General features: G+C 41.5%; 1 protein-coding gene across 1 annotated transcript; it reads right to left on the bottom strand.

Moving 5' to 3' along the window:
- Positions 1 to 2429: 2429 nt before the first annotated feature.
- Rho1 (ras-like GTP-binding protein Rho1) lies at positions 2430 to 21036 on the bottom strand. Its single transcript, XM_022853573.2, has 4 exons — positions 19157 to 21036; positions 14095 to 14325; positions 7644 to 7796; positions 2430 to 7280 (listed from the first exon to the last, which is right to left on the bottom strand). Exons 1-4 carry the CDS (start codon positions 19310 to 19312, stop codon positions 7242 to 7244), a joined length of 579 nt encoding a protein of 192 aa, XP_022709308.1. The 5' UTR covers positions 19313 to 21036; the 3' UTR covers positions 2430 to 7241.
- Positions 21037 to 22724: the final 1688 nt, after the last annotated feature.

Here is a 22724-nt window from a genome sequence, read left to right as displayed (position 1 = left end):
CAAAAAATGTTTTGACGCAAATCGGATGAGCGGATAGAACATATATATATGATAAGTTTGTACTAACGGCAATTTACGGTAGAAAAAATAATAAGCTTAACGGTTTAATAGCTGTATAGAAATGCATAATATGTTTTGAAGTGAATGTATTGTTTCTCTAATTAATTAACTTGTATTTTATAGCCCACACGAGCTTTATCATTGAAGTAATATTTAGGGGCAAATTCGATTCGGTTACCTCTTCACTCAGCCAATGTTAAAGTGAAGCAAATTAGCCAAGGTACCAATTTTGTAAATTCGTCTAGTAAAATTAAGGTTTAGCTCTCAACTGGCGCATTTCTGATTTGATTCCTTGCGGCTATTTTTTTAGTAATAAATAGCAAGGGTAAACCCAAATCTACTTGATGGAGACTTTCAATATATCACTCCGCCAAGTTCATATCATTTACTAATGAAACAGGCTTGCATAATACCATTAGCTTACTTATTATATAATATGAAAATTAAAATGTCAGCCCGCTAAAAATCACTAGTAAAAAAAAGTAACAAGTTTTTAAATGGCTTTAATAAATGGCGAGTAACGAGTGTCGAGACACAAAATTGACATGCGCAGAGGTCAGAATCTGTTGATAAAATGTATATATATATATATATATGTATATATAAACTGGAGGATAAATTCTGCGCAACCACTTTTATTAAACAGTTTTGAATTATAATCTTTTACTTACATCTTGACTTTTTTGGCTTTTGTCATGCACTTGATTTTCTTTTTTCTTTCTTAAAAATCAGTGAATGTCGACGATGCAACGCACATAGGCAATAACGTTGTCCCGGTAGTTACGATAGAATATACGGAGACATTCCTAGAGTAAGTAACGACCGTAATATCCAAATGAAGTTATTTTCGAATCTTCCGATTTAACTCGCAGTATCGTCGCTTATATCTGTGCATCATGTATTAAAGTAATTCCCTAACTTTTTGCATTTCAAGGTCTGTATAGACCCACATACCTCGCCCTGTGCCACCATTATTTTTACGTCTTTACGTACCGGCCTTTTCATGTCCGCTATTGCTATTGGGCATTACCTCAAACGACAAGTTGTTTCCAGCATGAAATGAGGTGCGTCTACACCCGATTGGTTTTGCCCAAAAATCATGGGTATTACTTTTACACTAATTGACTAGCTACAATCTTTCATTCACGCTCGCCAGCATGCGTTTGCTCTATACCAAATTCGTTACTTCTGCTTCTAGTTGTTGAGGTCTCGACTATATGCAACTTACCTGAATACTTTATAAAACGTTGCCTGTGATCACACTACTTTTTTGCTACTACTACGTGAGATGTATTTTCCAACCGCTCACTTCTCGCTATCAATTCCATTAAATACGTGGTTTCAATTTACATTGAATTTTATTCACTTTCACACCAATTTTTTAGTATTACTCTACTACTGATTCAATTATTTATCATACCAATATATCACATCCATATTTTTTTATCCATCCAGGCTGCATATAGCTTTGTGAAGCAAGCAAAATCGTACACTTAACTACTCCGCGCTATTGTACCTTTTGCACATTGGTTACTTGAATATGATTCTTACCACCAATAAACAGAAGCTCAAAGACAAAGACGGCAATCAGGTGTCTAAAAAGTATATGTAAAATTTAGTAACTACGCCACTGCCTAGGGAAATAACCTATGTAAATAATAGTAAATAAAAGTACGCAGCATGTCTGAGGCCACTGGATTGATCTGTGATGCCCCGATGAGCAACAAACCGGTAACGGCTACCTATAAAAAAAATGCTACTTAGTTTCAGTAATATCAAGTCAAGTAGCTATCTGCTAAAAATTTCAAAACATCTACACGGAGAGCACCTCCTGAGCTACATATATTTCAGAGATTTTTCTGAGGCGTAATGGAAACCTTGGATTTGGAAGTGTGTTAGTTAGTATCGCTTATGGCCTTGAAGGTAACTCGTATGAACTTTCACAATTTTCCAAAATCACTTAAAATTAAGAAAAACAGAGTAATGCCATAAACTGTCATTCAGACACGTAGATGTTTTGAGTTTTATGTCCTATGCTGCCGGCAAACATCATTTCGAATGGCTAGCGCAAAACGAAGCCTACCTACGCCCAGTTTTAAAACAGACTACCTCATATATCCTTAAGTTTAATAGGCAAGCAGGTTACCATTGCGCTATCACGGAGACAGCTCTAGATACCTGTTTACATTGCATTTATCCGCAACTTAAAGTCGAACACACAAGTGATATGTTCCACACCTGCTTGTATTAAATAAATCAAATTCAATTTTATAAAAACCTATATTAATTCAAAAAAAAGAACGTTTTTTGAAAGAAGTACATACTGTGACCTCTCTGCATTTTCCGGTAACATGTAGAAAAAGAGAGCCTTTGATTCAAAGTCATTATCCCTATTATTCTTTATTCAATCGTCTTCCATAGCGCGTAGATACGTAGTAATAATAATTGTTATTGTTATTTATTTATGAATTAGACTTAGCAATTCCATCCATTCCTCTCATTGCCTTGCTTTTCTTTTTCCAAAATTTGTAGTTTTCTGACGTAAGTGTTTATTTAGATCGCAATTAGGATCTGTGTATCTTATGTTATTTGCTTCACTTCAATGAGGCTAACTAAACAGTAAGCCGCCAGTATCAAAAACAAATTATTACACATGTCTCAGTAATAACAACAGTACGATGAATGAACATTAGAGCAGTAGTTAACTAATGATGATAATAATAATACATGACTTAAGAACGTAATATGCAACATACGCAATTTGTCTCTGTTGTTCTGACCGTATATGTGTTTTGTTCGTGTATATTATGGTTGGAAGGGGGTGTCTGCTATTGTGTGCTTGTGTTCATTGTGTATACTTTGTGCTAGATCTGTTGTCCGTGTCTCCCCCTTCCAGCATTACCCCCGTATGAAGTGCTATACGTAACCGCAATTGTTTCAACCGTTCCTTTCAAATCCAACGTATGCACTCCGTTTTTGGACTTCGCAATGAAGAATAATGTCTGACTTTTCATCCGAAATCGTTTATCGCCTACACTTATCAGTTTTTCTCGCATTTAACGACTCACTGTTTGCTTATTTACCTTTCTCTTAGTTCAAAAAAGTTGTCCAAATAATCCGTTTAGCTTAGCGTCATCATCATCGTTGTCTGAGCTCTATGATTGCGATTTCGTGACTGGGGTGACAAGCAGTACTCAATACGTCGTCGCCTATAAGCCAAAGCCGCTTCGCACCCCGGTAGCTCTATGCCTTCCGTCTTTGTCCACAACCTCCCATTCTACCAGCTAAGCAGTCACTGAAATCACTTTCTTCTGTTTGGCAAATCTGATGAGAACCTTATATAAATAGGTTACTGTAAATATTGTTGTCATGATAGCGTGTAGTCGCGGCCAAAAATATTTCCTAATTTTTCATTGTAGTGGAAAAATTAGCTTTTTTTTTGGGGTACCCGGCATACGACAGCAGTATACCCGAATTCCATATTTACGACGGCTAAAAATAGAGGACAGTAAGGACTAGCCATTGTGGTTCGGGCAAGGACCGAAAAAGCTGCAGTGACACCCTGTCTTACCCTTCTACACCTTTCCTTTCCTAGTGGTTTTATGTGTGACTAATTTAGACTCGACCTCACGGTTTCATTGAGATATGCGAGTGTTGAATTTGCTTCGCTGATCTGCTACTACTGTGAAGATTCTCTTGTAAGAGAACTCTGCATAGCGGGTTCAGGCCCTGCAAGTTTAGAAGCCTACAATTAGCGATGTTGCCTGATCTGATCGGAACGTGTTTAGCGCCATGCTCTGCAATTGGAGATTTTTTATTGCCAGAGAGCGATGCTAGCTCGATGTTGCCTCATTAAATTCATGATCTCACGTGTCACATTGATCTCACTCTCGATGCGTTAGTCCATCTGTGTTAGCCAGTTTAGTTAGGTTTCATTTATAGCGGTTTCTGCTGCTCAGGTACATCGCCGACCAACACAATACCTCATGAGGTCGTATCATATGCTACTGCACAAAAAGTGCGTCCCCTTCAATAAATTCGTCATCGCCGTCTCTGTATGTCAGTCAAAATGCCAATGACCTAACGTTTGTGAACATTCAAGAACTTAGTATTGCTGTATCCATCGGTTCCCCTTATTTAGTCGGACGCTAGACCCTGTCGACGCTTAGTACAAAGTTGAAATAAAAAAATGACGTAATCAAAAATAGAAAAAACGCGGATTAAATGTAAAAAACAAAAACAAATGCAAAACGTGAATTATTTACCGTCCACGACAATAGTACAATAATTTTGTCAAAAATCCGCTAGCATCTATCAGCGGAACCGGTCAATGAGAACCTATAGGAAAAGTGTGCCCAAAAAACTATCTGATGTTAATATTATATTTAAATTGCGGGGTTTATTTCTCTTTCTCGCAGTTATTCTGTAATTACCACATAATCATAACCTAAAAACCCCAATCAGAGCTTCTATTTTCCATAGAACGCATTCAATGTCATAATTTATTTCCATGAATCTAACAAAAACACCGTTGACTGCAGACATCTACCAGAACGTTGGCTGATCATTGTAAGAACCTACCCCATCAATATTCAAATGTATTGCTTCATTGAAGTCCGCCGATATGACATTTACGAACTCAAAGATAACTATAGGACAAAACTGGGTTGGACTCTGATTTATAGAAAACTCAAACGGATTGAGTAATTTGTCGTTCCTTTTTTCCAAAGTTTTTGTTTTGTTTGATGACCATTATTTAAACTGGCGCTGACTCTGCAACACGACTACACCGCATACTAGCTCTGGAAAGTAACATTTTTTTAATGCATGCCCACTGTATCCCATATTCTCCCAGTGGTAGCATTTATGTTATTGGGTTCGAATGCGGGCGTGGACACATTTTCGCGCTGGGAGCCAGATGAAATGCCTAACGGCCGTACAGGACGAAAAACACTTATGTTATTGCCGTTGTATGTAATCATCTTGGTTGTAAAACCACTTGTCGTTAGATAAAGCTTAGCGTCGTAGTGATCATGAATAGCGTGACTATGGGGTTTTAAGGGAGAGAAAGTTCCGACTACCGAATAAGGACGGCTGCTGTTGATCTGAGCAGCTGACGGGCGCTTTACGGCCGATGTCGTTAGGGCGCCAACTTTTTCATAGAACGCGCTCCGCCATTTGTCATCATTACACGCACCGCACCGTCATAACATATTTCACGCGAAACTGTGTAGATTATTGGCTACATTCATCGGTTGTGATTCATTTCTATTTCTCTTGCTCTCTCTGTATATATATATATAAAGGTATTCCGCAACGAGCCTCCAAAAACTCCGCCACCGTGTTGATTTCTTTCTTACTAAAGTTCCAAAACATTACCTTTATTCAATTGTTCAGTAATAGTAAATAATATAATGGCCACTAAGATCTTACCCATAACACCCTCCGAGTCCACCCTCGTTCACGACTATCATCACTATCATTGCTTAATGAACAGCTTCAAATCCCCCTTTGTTGCCTATGGCGTTGCCCACCGTTGACTTCAACCACTAGACTAAGTCATTCCTGTATTTTTGTCACATGCTCGATTTCCTCGAGCACGTTTGGTGCTTAATGATGTTTTGCTTGTTGCTTGTTTTTCATAATACTACTGCTACAAGTGTTAATAGTAACAATAATTATTCTTCTTATACGCGTAGTAATAATAGTATTAATAAGGATTCGTTCTTATTTGTTTTTGCTTTCTGATCAAGGTTGCCGTTATTGTTGTTGCCTTTGTTGCCGCCTTGTTTTAATTATCCTCGTTCTTATATAATATATATATGTATGCAGGAACTCATTGATGAGTCCCTGCATTCTCACCCTTATTGTATATAATGATTAATAATCCTTATTAGTATTATTATTTTCTCATCTATATTTATATAATAAAAATAATCAGATATAATAGTTCATTCTTTTATATCAGCTTATCATAATCATCATCAATCACCGTATCATCATCGTCGTTTCGCTCGCTGTCTTTCTCTCTATTTCGCCATTTATCATCATCATCATAAGCATCGCTCTCTTCATCGTGTATCTTTTTCTTATTCATCATATTCGCTATAGTAACTTATCAATATTAAGCGTCAGTACCATCGTCATCGTCACCATTATCAATATAGGTTGTTATTATTTCTTAATATTTTATATTGATATTTTTTATCTTCATATCAGAATTCTCGACATGTATTCTTTTTCTCTGTTTCTCGTTTGCGCTCTCGTACCGCTTTCTCACGCTTTTCCTTTTGCTCGCTTTCAATCTCGACATTTTTCAAGCACAAATTTCTTTGCTGCCCCAGCTACTCCCCGGTTCCCCCCTAGCACATCTACTGTTTCTATGTGTTCTCAGCTATTTTTCTATTTTGCTTTTCCCCCATATATCGTATTTTTTGCCATCCATCTGTCTTATCTACTACAGTCTTCAGCGACGTCAGCGGTGCTCCCTTTTTTGTTTCTGTACCATACAGCATCACCATTATCATATGTGCGTACCCCTTTCGCGGTATGACATTTTTCCATATAGGGTTCGGCACACACAATTTTCCAACTTTTTTCTGTTTTTCCATCCATTCTCAATTGCTGGTTTTGTTTTCATCATTATCATTCACTATTCTGTGTTATGAATATCAACTTAGATCTTTCAAATGCGTCTCCTTAGACTACCTCAGGCTTCCAAGATATTAATTTCCTTTTATTATTATTCTACCTTTTTTCTAGATCATTGCTTACGTTTTTCGTATACTTTTGCTAGCTTAGGCAAGGTCGCGTTTCTCACACTGTCGTCAGCTTCCTCATGCTCCAATCGATCTACCTAAACTGTTATTATTTGCTCTTGCGCCGAAGCTCCCTTTTGTTTTTAGCTTTTCATTACCATTGTTATTTTTTTTCTTATGGGCATAGGCAACAATATCATGATGATCATGTTGTATCATCAGTTTTTTTCATTTTCTGCCAGTAATAGTATAGTAAATAATGGTGGTTTTATTCAGTTGTGTTGCAGTCAGAGACCCTCGTCCCCTGCTTACTTCTCTTTCTGTTCTGTTCTTTTTTTTTTTTTAATTTTCATCCTTCACGAGCAAATAATATCGCGCCTTTTTTGCGTTCGCCGGCACCTCCTTGTGTGCAATAGAAAACATTTACATAAGAACACAACGTTTCTTCTTTTTGTGTTTCACCTGCAAAATGAACATAGCAAACACATCGAATCAACGACATTGGTTAGTGTTAGTAGTCCTCATAGAACTGTTGCTAAATACAGGCAATTGGCCAGACTCATGGTATTGCATGGCATAATTTTACTCTAGAAAAATTTCACCGAATATAATTACAATATTGTCCGTCAGTAATCAAGCGGGTCCAGCAAAAATGCTTAAAAATTACCTGTTTAAAAATACCTGTTCACACAACACGTAAATAAATTGATACCATATGTGGGGAATCGGACCTGTAACCACTTTTCCTTGACATTTATTTCCTAAGGTATAATTAAACATAGCGCCTGATGTGCGTTAATGGTATGATCGAAATTTTATGCCTACCTGAAGGGCTGCCCTAGTAGCCAGTTCGAACACCTCTCGAACGCCTTCCTTAGTCCGTGCAGAGCACTCAAGGTATCCAAATGCGTTAATTTTCTCCGCCATCGAGCGGCCGTCTTCGCTCTTCACAGGTTCCTGCTTCATCTTCGCCAATTCCTGTTGAACACAACACAACGCATTAGACAAACGAAGCTTATCAAGTACACAATCTAAAGCGAGCTGTGTTCGCGGTAGCTTCAGTATACTTAATAGTAAAAAGCTAGCACCCACGTTCAGAACAGTAATAAAATGGTTGCACGGGTGCGAGGACAAATGAGAGCAGAAGGCTTGGCTTTAGATTGCATAAGCAGTGAAATACAATCCAGACCAACCTTGTTGTCTGTTACGACTTAAGAGCATAGCGCATTTACATATATCTACCACCTATAAATGAATTGTATTTATACTGCTCTGCATTGCAGATTAATGCCAAGCAGAACAAGCCTTTCATTGTTCCTAACGCTGAGACCTGAGGGAATGGATATCAGACTATTCTCGGAAGTCAGCGACAAGTCTATATACATTTTAGCTGTCTTCCACTAGTCACAGTGGCAAGGTATGTATCGTTTACTTTGTCAAACAAAACCTGTAGAAGTTTGTATCGTAGCAAGTCTCGGATAATAAAAGCAAACAAAACTAGGAACGCATTAGATATAGCATCTATAACGACGGCATATTTCTACGATGATGACGATACAGTTTATCATGGGTTTATAAAACTGAGAAGGGGTTTAATCATTGATCACGGTGACCACAAACACTATTTTTATAGTGGCTATAAAAAAGTGGGAAAGATATTTCACGATTTATTTCGCAAACTCTAGTGACATACTAGTTTATATCTATTTTGAACAACAGACAATTTTTAATTGATTTTTACGGTGCACAATTATTATTAGTAATAGGACAATAGAAATCGTAAGGTTACAACAAAATCGATACTGCTTAAATAAGTCGAGTTCCGTGTCACGGTCGAAATTATCGCATATCAACTGAGTATAATGGTCGTTGAGCAAGAGTAAGAATATATCCATAAATTTCCAAGTTCTTAGCTACTATCAGAATTGTCTACATGACTTTTGCCTCTGAATGTCTATGAGTCATCGTGAGCGAGTTAATTTTGTCTAGCGCTGCCGTAGCCACCGACTACGCGGCCAGCCCACAAAAAAACAACGTGTCTGTGTTGAACTTACGCCAGTGTCTTGCTTACTAACTATTACAGCTTAACCATAGAAAGCTTTGATTCTCGGAACAACCCGTCTGCTCCTTCCTGTTGTCTGTTTAAGCTCTGGTATGAATGTATCAAACCTTATACGTCTATGAATGCCTTATTAACAGGCGGACGGTCCACTAAAAAGGCCATAAATTATACTCATGGAAAATTCAAAATTCCAGTCTCCAGAAAAAACTTATAACACTCATGCAGGAGAAATCGGTCAGTCAGATTTTATGTCAGCCAAATTTTGCAGTCCTTGCTGATCAAGCAACAAGCTTTTTTTTTCTATTTTTACGCTCCTTAGTGTAACTGTTCGTAAGAGCCGTGTTGGTAAACGCCAGGTTCCGATCTCTACTCGGGACGGTTGGCTGTATATGCAACTGTTCAATTGTATTCGACATAAGTGATAGGGCAGCGGCGCCATATTCTGCTGCCCGTATCATCACAATATCCCGTACTCGGCGCTTATTAATTCCGAACATAGAGTGAATGACTCATTTCGAAGCGTTACAGCTACGCAACAGCGCCGCAGTCACTAAACCCAATAGACAAGTTTTGCAGGAACCTTTTCGTATCACTTTAGACCTCGAGAGATTGTACGTAACCCACGATGGCACCCACATCTGTACTAACGGTTCGAGATTCAGATGAACATTCGCATAGTAGACTTACATGTGAGTATCCTTGTCATGTCAGTGTTTTCTAAATTCAGCCCGCGCAGGAGCGTTAAAAACGTAAAGTTGTAAATTCGGAACATTGGGTGATTAGTCCCAGTTTCGCATTCTTTCATAGTACCTGCTTGTTACCGCCTAAATACCTACCGCAAAAGAACCACAAGCGATACCAACAATATTTCGGCTGGATTTGCGCTTTTGTCCTTATCTACACGTTAATCCAATTAGACTTCTGTCTACCGGCGTCCCTTTATGGATGGGTCATTTTTCGTACGGCGCCTGCCGTTTTCAACCAGAGAAAAGTCGTCTTGTCGACCTTAACTTTTGTGATGGCCGTCGGTTGCAATGGCCACTCACGATGACTCAGTTTGCCTGCCGCAACTACAGCAGTAGCGATGACTGCCATACAACGATCACAACGACAATGATAGGGGTCCTACCACTTATTACCGCTTTGGCAGAACAAGAGAGAAAGGGTGACGAAGAAAAAAGGATGACATATGACTAACGCACAGCTGCTGTTCGCAAGACTCACTTGTGCTGGCGGGTCGCTCGTCCGCCCGCCCGCCCGCGCGCTGCCCGCTTATCCGTCCACCCTCCGCACATCTACGGCATGGGACGATTCAGCCAACGTTGTAACTGCTACGAACGGGCACCCGCGGCACAGCACTCACTTAACTTTTCTTCATCGATGGTGTTGTCGTAATGGCTGTTAGCAAGTAAGGCGTCGGCGGTAACGCAGCTCGACAGTGGCGGCCAATGGGAGCTATACAGCAACAATACCGGAGTAGCCAATATTGTCGATGAACGCCGTAGATTTATTATCTCCTATACACTGCTACTGCTGTTACTATAACATATATAAACACTTCGTTACATACATACACACGTGCGCATGAAGGGCTAAGAAGACAGATTTACTGAAACTACAGCAGTGCTCAACAGCAGATCACCTTGCTTCTATCCTTATAACATGTGCATACAGGCGGGTCGTACAAAGCCAGACAGGTACAAGCCGTAGCGTCATTATAGACAAATAAGTCATGAGAGTACGATGTCTATGAAGTAAAATTAAGCGTCCGAACTACCCATTATTGCTGTTTTCGTGTGTTAATCCGTATAATCAACGGAGGGATCGCTTGACATAGAATTGACAGCGAACACCGTAGGCCATTACAGCCTTTAACACTGTTGGTAACAGGTCTAGGAAAGGCTACAGCACAAGCCGATAAAGGAAACGGCATGCTATTTTTTTCTTGAGGCAAAATATTTTCAAAAATAGTATAAAAACAAAAAAAAAACTTGTCTAGTTTTTACTAGGGGCCATTTTGGCGCTACACTGAAGTAAAAAGATCAATACATGGGTATGTAATCAACTTGCTCCATTAAGACTACAATATTGTAAATCAGCAATCTAAGCGTATAGCTCGTAGCTAACGAAATTTCAAACAGAAGTCAAAATTCGCGACGCGATTTCATTTTCAAGAGGTACATTAAGTGTAATATATTCTTAAATGCCTATTACGGAAAAAAAGACCGTTGCTCAGAACGTCACTGCGAATTAACTTGGGTTGAAAGATATTTCTCATAGCTTCTCTCTCAGTGAAGAGCTCAGACAGCCATCAATGTCCACTCAAAAAAATCCACTTCGCGGGCGTCGTATTCTCGATCTATGAACGATATCTTCTCATACCTCGTAACCAGCGTATTTACTTTTTCGAGAAATAAACCGACTCTGAGTGAGCTTTGCCAAAAAAAATTACAATGGCTTTCCCTCTCTATCGAAATCCATTCTTTCTACAAGTGACAATTGCACCTATTTTGCATCATACACTTATGTTAAACCAGCCTATTTTAACTGTCAAATAATCATTATTTTCTCGATACTTTCACTTATAGGTGATATACCGTTTATAGATGATTCACGGGTTGCATTCAAGAATACCCACAATCGATGGCTTATATATGCCAAGATATAGATAGCCTCGTAATCGTCACTGACCTCATGACTACTAATATAAGCATGGTGTAAGTCTTTTTCACCCATTTTATGAGCCAATTTTACCCTGATTGCGTTCGATACGATCAAACTTGGATGTTGTTATCCCTGGTGCCACAGCTAAACGGGCCACTCAATGTTGGCCTGACATGGTCTGGTATAGCGTGTTTGTAGCCGATTGGGTAATTGCCGGCTAGGTAACATCCGCAAAACTCCCTTACACGTACAAGAAAATTAAATTCTCTAATTTGTTAAAGACATTGCAGCCGAGAATTTACCAGACGTACCTTTTACAAATTTGCACTAACATTTCGACGACCTACCTGTCTAACTCTGATTAAAACTCATATATATATAAAAAGAACAATTGTGTGCAGTGTGGAATGGCAGTACCCGCAAGCGGCAACCAAGTGAAAGGATTGTCCTCTACAGGCGCAAGTTCGTATATAAACATACAGTGATTATAACTAGTGCAGTACAGGTAGCAGAAGCTCGGCCGATATGAACTGCTAGTTATCATTGTTGTAATCGCGGACCACATTAGCCAGTAATGAACGGTCCATCGAAAAACTGAGTGCATGTTCGGAAACAGCTGCTGCCGACTCCCACGGATCTATCAGATTTGTTTTGGCCGTTACAACCCTGATCGGCCCTGTACCAGATCATCATCACCATTGTCGCAGTTTTTTTTGTCGCTAAGCACGAGAGCCGATAAGACGATGAGACAACGTTTATTTTAACATCGTCTGTTTTAGCTAACCTGCATCTAACCACTCTTCTCTTGGAGCACCAGAAACAGCCGCAATTCCTGCAATAGTAACAATATTGATATAAACAGCCAAAGTGGCGACACCGATACGGCTTCACTCGACGACATGAACATGAACTGCATCAAGACTGGCAACTGGAAACATCATAAGCAACACGACTGACGTTATAGTCCTTCCTTAGGGTGCTAGTAGTAGTCGTTGTAGCCATAGCAGAAGCCGACCAGGCTCGAATGGAAACCGCCAACGGAAGGCTAACTCATATGCAGACGCCACTAAGCAAGGCGCAGAGGCAAGCACAGTGTGTCAAACAGCATCATTGTTCGTAAAGCTTATCGCTCTGTATATGTGTATGTGTGCCTGCTTTCACAGCCAGTGAGCCAGAGACCGGACAGACACCCAAAAAAGATTGCAGCCAACAAAAGACCCTGAATCAAACCCTTCTCAGCCAAGCAAATCTGGGCGGGGACAGGCTTAGGAAAGAACGAGGAAACAGACGAGGAAATTCGCCGCTTTATGAACTGGGCATTGCAGAAACAGCTTGCCACTAGGGCCTCAGGAACACTCCATGTAGCAGAAGGATTTGTATCCATGTTAACGGTGAGGAGCGAATATGGGGGCAAGCAGGATGGGATCGAAGAGGCTGTACTATACCGGTGGAGACCCAGAATAGCGCCAAGCTGGTCTCTGCTGTGTTAAAGTTAGCGGCAAGCAAGTAAACAGGCAGACACTTTCAGTAGAACATGTCAGTGCAGTCTGCATACCAGCCAGATTACCAATTGCCCATTCCAGCATACTAGAGAGCAGCTGGAACGTCAGCAGTCACTAAGTGCACGACGATTCTGTATGTATCTAAAGGTGTGTCCGTGTGTTGGAAGCGGTATGTGGTATGCCGATGCTATGACAGTGGAAAAACCGGCTGCAGCGTACCAGGTGGCGTCTATTTCAAGATAGCTCCTCTACCCGCCAGTTCCGATTGTGCACGGCAGCCCTCTACATCGAATTAGAACACCTTGTTCTTGTTCCAGCCCTTCAAATCCGTTTCCAGTCGCAGAACTTCAGATTCATCGCGAACCCTCTAGCAACAAGTACGTTCCACTCTGCCAATGACTCCTAGAGTTGTTTATTGCTCCAGAGAGTTGCCTCGAGCTGATCCATACTTGGCGGTGCCCGCCAATCATACATATACATATATGTGTATGGAAAAGCATGGCTGGCATTGCCATATACCCATTGTGTTGCTGACAGTCCCAAGTACTATAACAAGTACAGACGCCATCTAAAACGGAACTAATCGGCCCAGATTCCCACGCGAGTATTAAAGTAGAAGCTGTCATTAAATCAGGGAGGTAACGGAACGAAACTGTATTAATCCCAATTTCTTATTAAAGTCACTTAACTTTAGTCTTTCTAATAGAATAAATGTAAAGATAGGAGGGTCGAGTAAATCAAATAATAGCAAAAAATATTGTGGATTCTCAACGGCTGAAGTCTATTATAGATATATTTCATCTTATTATTAGATCATACATGATGATACCTACTGAAAATATCATGTGCCCATTTGACTTAAATTCGAGAAACAGCGTTAATGAGTACAAAGGTGCCAAGCTATTTTTATAATATGTTATAATGTAATACATCAAACTATTTGAACAATCCCTAGTTATCCCACTAATCTTACTCACTTTCACTAGTTCACTTTCACTAGCAGATAGAATTCTTACTCCTAGCTTTATGTCACTTATATCAGACGTACCTTAATAGTGGTGGAATCATTGCGTAGGTCTTTCTTATTTGCCACTAGGACGATTGGAACGTTTGGGCAAAAGTGTTTCACTTCAGGGTGCCACTTTTCAAGTATATTCTCCAAAGAATCGGGTGAGTCAATAGAAAAGCACATTAGAATGACATCTGTGTCCGGGTAGGACAGCGGGCGGAGACGATCGTAATCTTCCTGACCAGCAGTATCCCACAATGCGAGCTCGACCTGAAAAGTAGCAAAAAGCAAAATCCAAAATTCGTCAAAGTGATCAATCGCTATACAATGCATTTAAACCACTGGTTAAGTAAAAGGCACATCTAGCGAAATGTTTGACTTCATGCATCTACGTATGCTTTCTCAAAACCCTGTTAATCCAGCTATCTTTTTTAATTTATATGATTGACCTTGGTGCCATTTCTAAGGATCACATGAATCTTTGCTTTGATGCTAAAGAGTGTTAGGTTCTGTCAGAACCACGAAAATATTCTGTTTCAGGTACGATAGAGAAAATACATTTCACTACATATGAATGGTTCATCAGTTTCATACTTCGTATACGATCCGCAGTCACTTTTTACATTATCAGGTGAGTCATTTAGTTCGCTCTGCTGGTTACATAACGCAACTCCTTGATCGCTTATACAAAACACTGTCTTATATAAATTTGTGATAGTAGTACGGTTCAATTGACACTTTTTTTCTAATTTTTTTGTTAAATGGATATTGTCTTGGATGAATTTATATATTCTGTCTTAATTTCAGTTTGCAAAAAGAAAAAAAGTTTGCGTTCGTTTGATATTAATAGATACACCTACTTTATACACCAATTGTGCGGTGTCATTTTTCAACCAGGTAGAATATGCAACACGCTCAAATAAGATTTGATCCTATGTCGCTATTCAGACTGTAGCGGAGCTTGTTTTTTATCTGTAGGCAAAAAGTAACTATTAACGTCGACCCTTCCTATAATGCAATTCTGAACGCAAAGGGGTTTTCCAAATGTTCGCTCGTACTGATTCAGTAAGCAGGGTAGTTCACAATCCAGTCCAAATAAGGAATTTGCTTTTCATAGTCGAGTATCTAAATTCAGCACCTCAAGTCTTAGCTTATTTTATCCTGCGATTTATGGTACTCCACCACCCCTACTGGATTCATGGGTCCCATGCTCACAGCTTTTAACCTCCTGAGCTTTCTCGTGAGAGTAACCACCTCAGATAAGGTTGCTGATTTTCAGGAATTATCCTGCACGATTTCTTGTCTCTCAAAACAAGAGAAGTTAGTAGGTCAGAAAAATGCATCAATCAACGTTACGAATGAAAGCAACGATTTTTACTAGAACCAATGATTCCGAGCAAAAAGATCGAAAGCAATCAGCGAGCAATGAGGTATAGATTGACAATGGCTAGTCCGTGTTAAAAAAGATCACGTCGACAGAGGAACCATGGCACTAGTCTGCAAAGTGTTCCACCACTGCTGCCACTGTTCGTTGAATTGACGTCGCTTCCGCCATAGCCGTATACAACCATTACTATTATCCGCTAAGGGGCAAAACGGGAATGCCCCTGCTAGATTAGAGCAGGTCAGCATTCACGAACAAAACTGCCACCACGTAAGAGATACATTATGAAATTTATCGTGAATAGTGACGGGGGTATAGTCTAAAGGATGTTAAAGTTTATACATTGATATAATCTATGATTGCGAAGCCTTTCAATAAACACTACATCGATGAAAAAATCGCTGCGATCAGATAGTGCTTTACGCTAGTAGCACCTGCAGAAGATTACTGTTAAGAAATTTGATAAATTATGTGATACCTTCCCACAGACGCAAAGTCATTCTATATAACGTTGTGCAGATAACGCGCTATTAATTTAGGGTAAGAATCAATATACCTAGCTTTGTTTCCGAACGATTTGTTAGCACTAGGTAGGCTCAGTTTTTGTTAACTCCGGCTTCCGTTTCTACTGGCACATTTCGATCGTTTTGACTAAAAAATTCAGTATGGCCATGATTATAATCCACAACAGCAGGTAATGTCATCATGGGGAAAGGGGGGTGTATTTCAGTATCTGCTACTTTCTACCTAAAAAATTAAAGACATTAATTCTGTTGTTACCCTTTCTTTGTAATAACTTGCGTCAATATATCGATATCATTCCGAGACGTGAGCGCGATGCCCTCTAGGAGCGGCAATAGCAAAAATCGCCTGTCACCACAATTTACTCTCTTTCTTTCGTTTTCTCTCTTGACCCATACGCGGCCACTCATAGCACTCGCAGCCAAATAGCCAGCCAGATATCGAGTGTTGCCGTTGTCGGGCCGGGGGGCTAACCGCTGCCACTAATGCTGTCGCTGCCACTGCTAGTATATCTTATGTGGCGGGCGACGCCCGCCGCGTGTTCTCTGCCAGTAGCACCACTATCAGCAAGAGCATTCCTGGTGTTGCTGGCTGGTGACACAGTGGTACCGACAGCGGCGGCGGCAGCGGCAGCGGCGGCGGCGGCGGCGACGACGAAGACGACGTGCGCAGCAAAATCGAAGAGGCGCTTAACGACGACAGGCCTGCTCGGCCAGTATTATTGCTGTTGCAGTCGTTCGATTGCTGTCTACCTGCCGCGAGCCCCAGGGCCAGCGATCAAAAAAATCAGCAAGTCAGAACAATAGCGGCAGTAGCAACAGTAGCCGCGGCAGCCCCCAATCTTTGCGAGCATGAGTTAGCGCGTGTTTGCGCGTGAATAGCGAGTATGGATGCTGACCGCAGCAGCGTCAGCAGCAACTTGGCCAACAAGAGTCTTCCCTCATCGTCGTCATGGTGGTAGGGATGCTTATAAATAATAGATAGAGCTAGAAACGTTAGAACTTCATACTATGGCGGCGTGGAGTACAACGACGACGACGAGCAGCAATGACGAAACCATCTACTAACCCGACTGAAGCCAGATTGACCATGGATACCGCAGCTGATGCGGCCAGTGGTCTGGTGTTGTGGCCATTGCTTGCGCGATGGTCAGGCCAGGCCACGTACCGACCACCTAAGATCGAGCCAGCATCTAAAGAGATGATCTCAGACGGGAGAAGAACTCGACCGTTGCTGATCACTAGCAGCAACGACGGCGTACGAAGTTACAGTAGGTAGACAAAAACACAGATCGACCGACCGAGAATCGGAAAGCATATTTTGCTTGTTAGACGGGGGGCGGCCGGACGGGCGGGTGGACGCTCAAAGCAGGAGAGCCATTCAAGGTGTAAACGAGGGAAGAACGGAGGTTTACATGGCTATGCAATGGACACGCTGTCGTCCTGAGACGGCAAAACACCGGCAATACACACACACATTATCTCATCTCGCACACTGACACGTACACTAGCTATTTACATGCAGGCCGCTGCTGCTGCCATACAACAGACTCTTATAGATCCGCGGAAACACACGAGCACGCTCAATCAGGCACCAATAGCAACGGTAGCACTTGGAACGGAACATCACCAGCGCGTCCGCCATCAACGAAACTATAAAGATCAATGAATGGTCAGATGAACAGACAAAAAGAGAGCGCAGAATGTCGAACGCGGCTGCAACTACAATTACGAAATAAGCTAGATAGAAAATCGGAAGCGCTTTGAGAGAGCCTTGAGGAACACAACCGCCAGATCAGTCACTGTAATAGTTCTAAAGAGCCTCTCTGGCGTTCGTCGAAGGCCTGATCTTTAGCTTAGAACTAATAAATCTTTGTTCTCGTTAAACTATTTAATTTGTTAGTGTTTTTTTAATGAATTGTACACAATGACCGGTTGCGAACTGAAAAGTCTAGCCTTGTTTGTCAAAAGCATTTTGTACCCGGCACGGAAGTGCTTTTGAGCGGATCGAATCCTAATTTTGAATCTTCATAGAGAAATAGGCTAACTATGGGTGTGAAGGCGATTGTGAATAAACCGTGCCGCCTGTCGTTCAATGAGGGCGCGCGTTTTGAAAACTCTACGCACACGATGTAACGCAATATACGTCACGCCCCACAGGTAAAATGATCGACTTACAGACTCACACATCTGGCAATAGCGTGCGAACTGATTTCAATTATTCCTGCTACAAATAAACGCAGGTTGTATCTGAGAGAGCCATGGTACACATGAGGCCTAGGTTACAGAATAGCCTATACACGCGCCACATTCTCAGATGACTTGGCTTCATGTTTTAACAGTAATTGAGGGCGGTGTTTATTATTGTTCATCGGCGGTATTAGCAGCAGCAGCAGCCACATCTGTTTTGGCTACTACAAAAATCATACTTATATCTTTCCGGTTGTCGTTTGCGTATTCGCTGACATTTAGGTCATGGGCGTTGGGTTTTAACGGCTGAGCTTTATTTACACATAATGGTGATGCGAAGAGAAGATTTCCAACGGCGCCGGGATTGCTGCTGGCAAAATCGGTTTGCATCTTCATGACGCATGGCGTCATCGCAATTCGTGTTCGATATTCAAGCAAAACAGGGTGTTAGAAAAGGACGGATATAATCGTGTTCGGCATACGAAAACAACGACACAAACATGAAGTGACCAAGTATATCAGTATGCATAAAAAAAAGAACATTAATATCAAATAGGCTTGAGATGACTTCTACCAGGAAAAAACAAACAGCCATCGAAGTTAATTTCGTAACCCACTATATCATCACCGTCACTTTTCTAATCTTCAAGCTGCCTGTGTTGCTTTCGACATTGTTTTTAGGTCGTTTCATCGCACGCACGCACTCCACTGCTGTTGTCCGAGTGACATGTCCTAATCATGTCCAAGTTTGCTGGCCACTAAATTCCTCCGCGGTTTGCTTCTCATTGACACCACACTCATCATCGGCTTCATTAACAGAACTATCGTTACTTTCTTACTGGGACACACGGGCATTGCGAACTGCCGTCGAATTATCGTCGGGTATTTACAACGCTACGGTGCTTTTGTGCCAACCGTATAAATTGCTACCGACTGTATTTGTGTATGTACGCATGTATGAACGAACGTCTATACATTACGAGTTTGTATAAAGTGTGTACGTTACCTGTTTACCATCGACCTCAATGTCGGCGACGTAGTTCTCGAACACGGTGGGCACATATACCTCTGGAAACTGATCCTTGCTGAATACGATCAGCAAGCATGTTTTGCCACAGGCGCCATCGCCTACGATCACAAGCTTCTTCCGAATGGCTGCCATCGCTTTCGACGTTCGTCTTTTTCTTAGTTACCTCTCCTTACACCGTCACTTTGCACAGCAGCTTTTTGTTGTTCCTGCGATTATTGTTATGTGCACGCTATATACTCGCAGCAACTGTTGCAGTTGGTCCGCTAGTTGCTGTGCTACTCGCACCAGCAGCAGCAGCAGCAAGTAGGAGCTGGTGATCTAGCAGTGGGCTTTACACGCCTTGTCCGACGTGTTTCCTCTAGTCTTGAAAAGTGGAACGATCTAATCCAGAGTTCGATGGGGTTGTTCTATAGGATACTGTTTTTGCTGGCAGCAATAACAGCGCTTTCTTTCCGAAGCCTCACACACTCGTCGACGGTCGGACGGACGGACTGACTGCCTGCCTGCTCGGGCTCAGCACAGCACCGCACCACACGGTCAGCGGCGGCGGTAGCACAAGCAACAACAGCACTAGTCGTCGTCAGTACTAGCAGTCGCAACCCGGCTATCCGACGTCAGCGGGCAGCAACCATCCAACAGCGACGAATCACCACAGCCGACCAGTCGTCAGCTAACGAACGGCGACCAGCAGCAGCCGCAGCGACTAGCGCCAAGCGAATGAACCAAACAGTCACCCCAAGCAAGCAGCACTGTACACTACTGTGCTCCCAAATCGCCGTCTCCGTCGCTGCTGCCGCCACCGCCGCCGCCGCCGCCACCGCCGTGGTACAGGACGCACACAGGCCAAACAGCTCTATAAGACAGGCAGCTTCAACTAATTGACTGCCTAGCTAGCCGGTACGTAATATTAGTTGTATGGTGACTGTAGTCGTAACACGCTCACTGCCGCTGGAGATAATACAGCGCTGCTGTGGAAGAGTGTCGCGATGGTAGCAGCGGCTGCAGCAAAGAGCTGCGCACAGCTTTCGGCGAATCGCCGGTCAGCTATAATAGCCAGGGGCCGTGGAAAGGCAGCAACTACAGGACAAGAGCCTGTATGAAGGCAATGGCAGTGCCGATAAAGTGGCCAACTAACCAGCCAGGAGAAGCAACGGACAGACAACAACGAAATTCGCTGCGGCTCGCCAAAGCCGAACTGTGTCGGCCAGCGGCGGTTGCTCCGAAACTACGTCGGCAGCGGCGTGCCACACCAGTCCGGTGCCCGGCTGAAATCACCACAAGCGTACCACACTCTTGCCGGCTGCACGAACACGGCAGGCAATAAGGCACGGAAGGCTTACATCCACAGCACGGCGCCTGCAAGGGACAGACGCACGCACAGAGCACAATAGGCTGAGAGAGCGCTATTAGGACGAAGCAAAGCGAAACGAAAGGTGGGAGTAACGACGGCGACAAAAATGGACGAAGGTATGATCGGGCCGCGAGCGCACCAGAAAAGCCTACATGGACATACAGGGATACAATATAACACAAGAACATCTCAGTTTTATCTATACACAATGAATCGTGCTTGTCAGAAGCGTTTGCTGTACGCACATTGCTAAGCTGCACTTAAGACTAATTTATGTAAGACCACTTTACTGATAACTATTCCCAGGGATGTTTCGCTATCAGGTATAGGGGTTTAGTAATGTAGCATTTTGAAGAACGAACACAAAGTGCGCTACAGTTAGGTTCAGAGAGAGATCATTAGAGATCAAACTGCGATTCCGTATCTAGAAATGTCTGGATACCAGTTATGTAGAAGTAGATTTTAAATTTCGTTACTACTGTGCTTAAGCTGCTGCCATTAAACCCCCAAGCCGAACTTTGGAAGTTTTTTCATTCTTTTTATTTTTTCATTCATTTCATTCAAAATCTTTTTATTCGTTCCTGCTACGATGTAGCCTAGAGTTTACAGTAAAAGATTCATTTTAGTTTTCTTAACAGAGCTATAGAGTACGGTACAATTATCCAATTATGTTGTCATGTGTCTACGTTCTCATGTGTTTACATGAGTAAATACTATAGGAGATTCAAAAACTTTTAGAGGACATTTAAATTTTGCTTGATAGTTGGATTAAAAATCCACATTTTCCTACATTTTACAGATTTCGTAATTTTATTTTTGACGTACTGTCACTCATATACGACCTGTGTGTTGCATGATTATTAACACAGAAAGATAATCCGATGAACAACAAGTTCTTATTCCTCAAACAGATTTGGCGAATATTACCGGGGATTGTGCAAGAACTTTGTGGAAATTTGCGATAAACCACTTCATCCAATCGAAGCCCCACCCTGAAAAACTTGAAAGATTGAAATAACAGTCATAGACTATAACAAACTTTCATAGAAAGTTTGTTAGAGTGCCACCTGATATTCCTCAGTACGCGTCTGTAGCTAGTAATGACAAGATCTCTTTCACTTAACGCAATCGAAAAATTACCTTATGATTTGCTACAAGAAAGCAACGAATCCTAGCATCTTATCTATACAATAATGTAAATAACTAGACTTAATATCAATGGGTATGGGGTGAGTACACCTCATGAACCATAGACATACACAGACATCAATTCAAAAATAATTTAGCATACGATTCTTTACTTGGACAGTAGATCTTTGCTATATGTTGACTTTCAAAGTTGGCTCGTGTCGAAACAATGTTGTATTCCTGCTGAACAAGGTTACGTTAGAACAAGGCTGAAGAAGGTTACGACCATTAGAACTTACCGAGAACGTTGTGTTATGCAAACAGATGGTTCAATTGAAACAAAATATAATGAGAAAACAAAAGGCTAAGTTGCAAATTTCTACTTTCAGTTATATCTCTGTTAATAGTACACATCTGTGCTTTTTATTAAGTCATTTTTAACACAAATCAATCTTCTGGTAGAGCCGATTACAAGAGGCATTGTTAATACAAACAGAACTAATTAGTGATGCAATGCAGGTATTTACAGAGCACTATGTGTATATGGTAAGTGCAATCGGTTAAGCCCAAGGAATCCGGGTTGGCCATACCTAGTACTGAGTACGGAACGATTGATTTGCTACCGGCTTAAAAGTAAGACTTAAAAGTAAGAAAAGTAAGACACAGTGCTCGAAGTCCTATTAGCTAAGGGAGAGAGGCGATCGAAAAAAGATCTTTCATCGTGACAAACACCAACTGATGGAATAGCCAACGATTTCTGTTATATCCATCGTTACAGTGGAGGACCAAGGCTATATACTCCCGTGACTCGCTGCTAAACCTGTTACTTATAGTAGTAAACCGATAAGCAATCTTGTCGTTTTTGATAAGGGCCACTGCTATACATAAGGTACAACAGCTGGCAACTTAACTATAGATTCGATCGCGTAAAACGCCAGAGTCAAAAAGCCTATGGCATCGCTTTTCTCAAAGAAAACTGACCCTATTTTCTAGCTTTGTTTCAATTATCAACATACATTTGTATCTAGAAATATATAAAAGCAATTCAGATGACTTTTGTGAATA

Source organism: Varroa jacobsoni, unplaced genomic scaffold (assembly GCF_002532875.2).
Source record: "Varroa jacobsoni isolate VJ856 unplaced genomic scaffold, vjacob_1.0 contig01856, whole genome shotgun sequence".
Taxonomy (NCBI): domain Eukaryota; kingdom Metazoa; phylum Arthropoda; class Arachnida; order Mesostigmata; family Varroidae; genus Varroa; species Varroa jacobsoni.
Note: the sequence above shows the minus strand (reverse complement) of the source record. Positions and strands in the feature narration are given on the sequence as shown.

Bases quoted from the DNA above. Each gene is read 5' to 3' on its own strand.
- Rho1 (XM_022853573.2), bottom strand. From the start codon at position 19,312: ATGGCAGCCATTCGGAAGAAGCTTGTGATCGTAGGCGATGGCGCCTGT. The intron at 14,326-19,156 runs GTAACGTACACA...GCTACTTTTCAG, and splicing joins TTGAGGTCGATGGTAAACAG to GTCGAGCTCGCATTGTGGGA. The intron at 7,281-7,643 runs GTAGGCATAAAA...TTCATTTTGCAG, and splicing joins CTACTAGGGCAGCCCTTCAG to GTGAAACACAAAAAGAAGAA.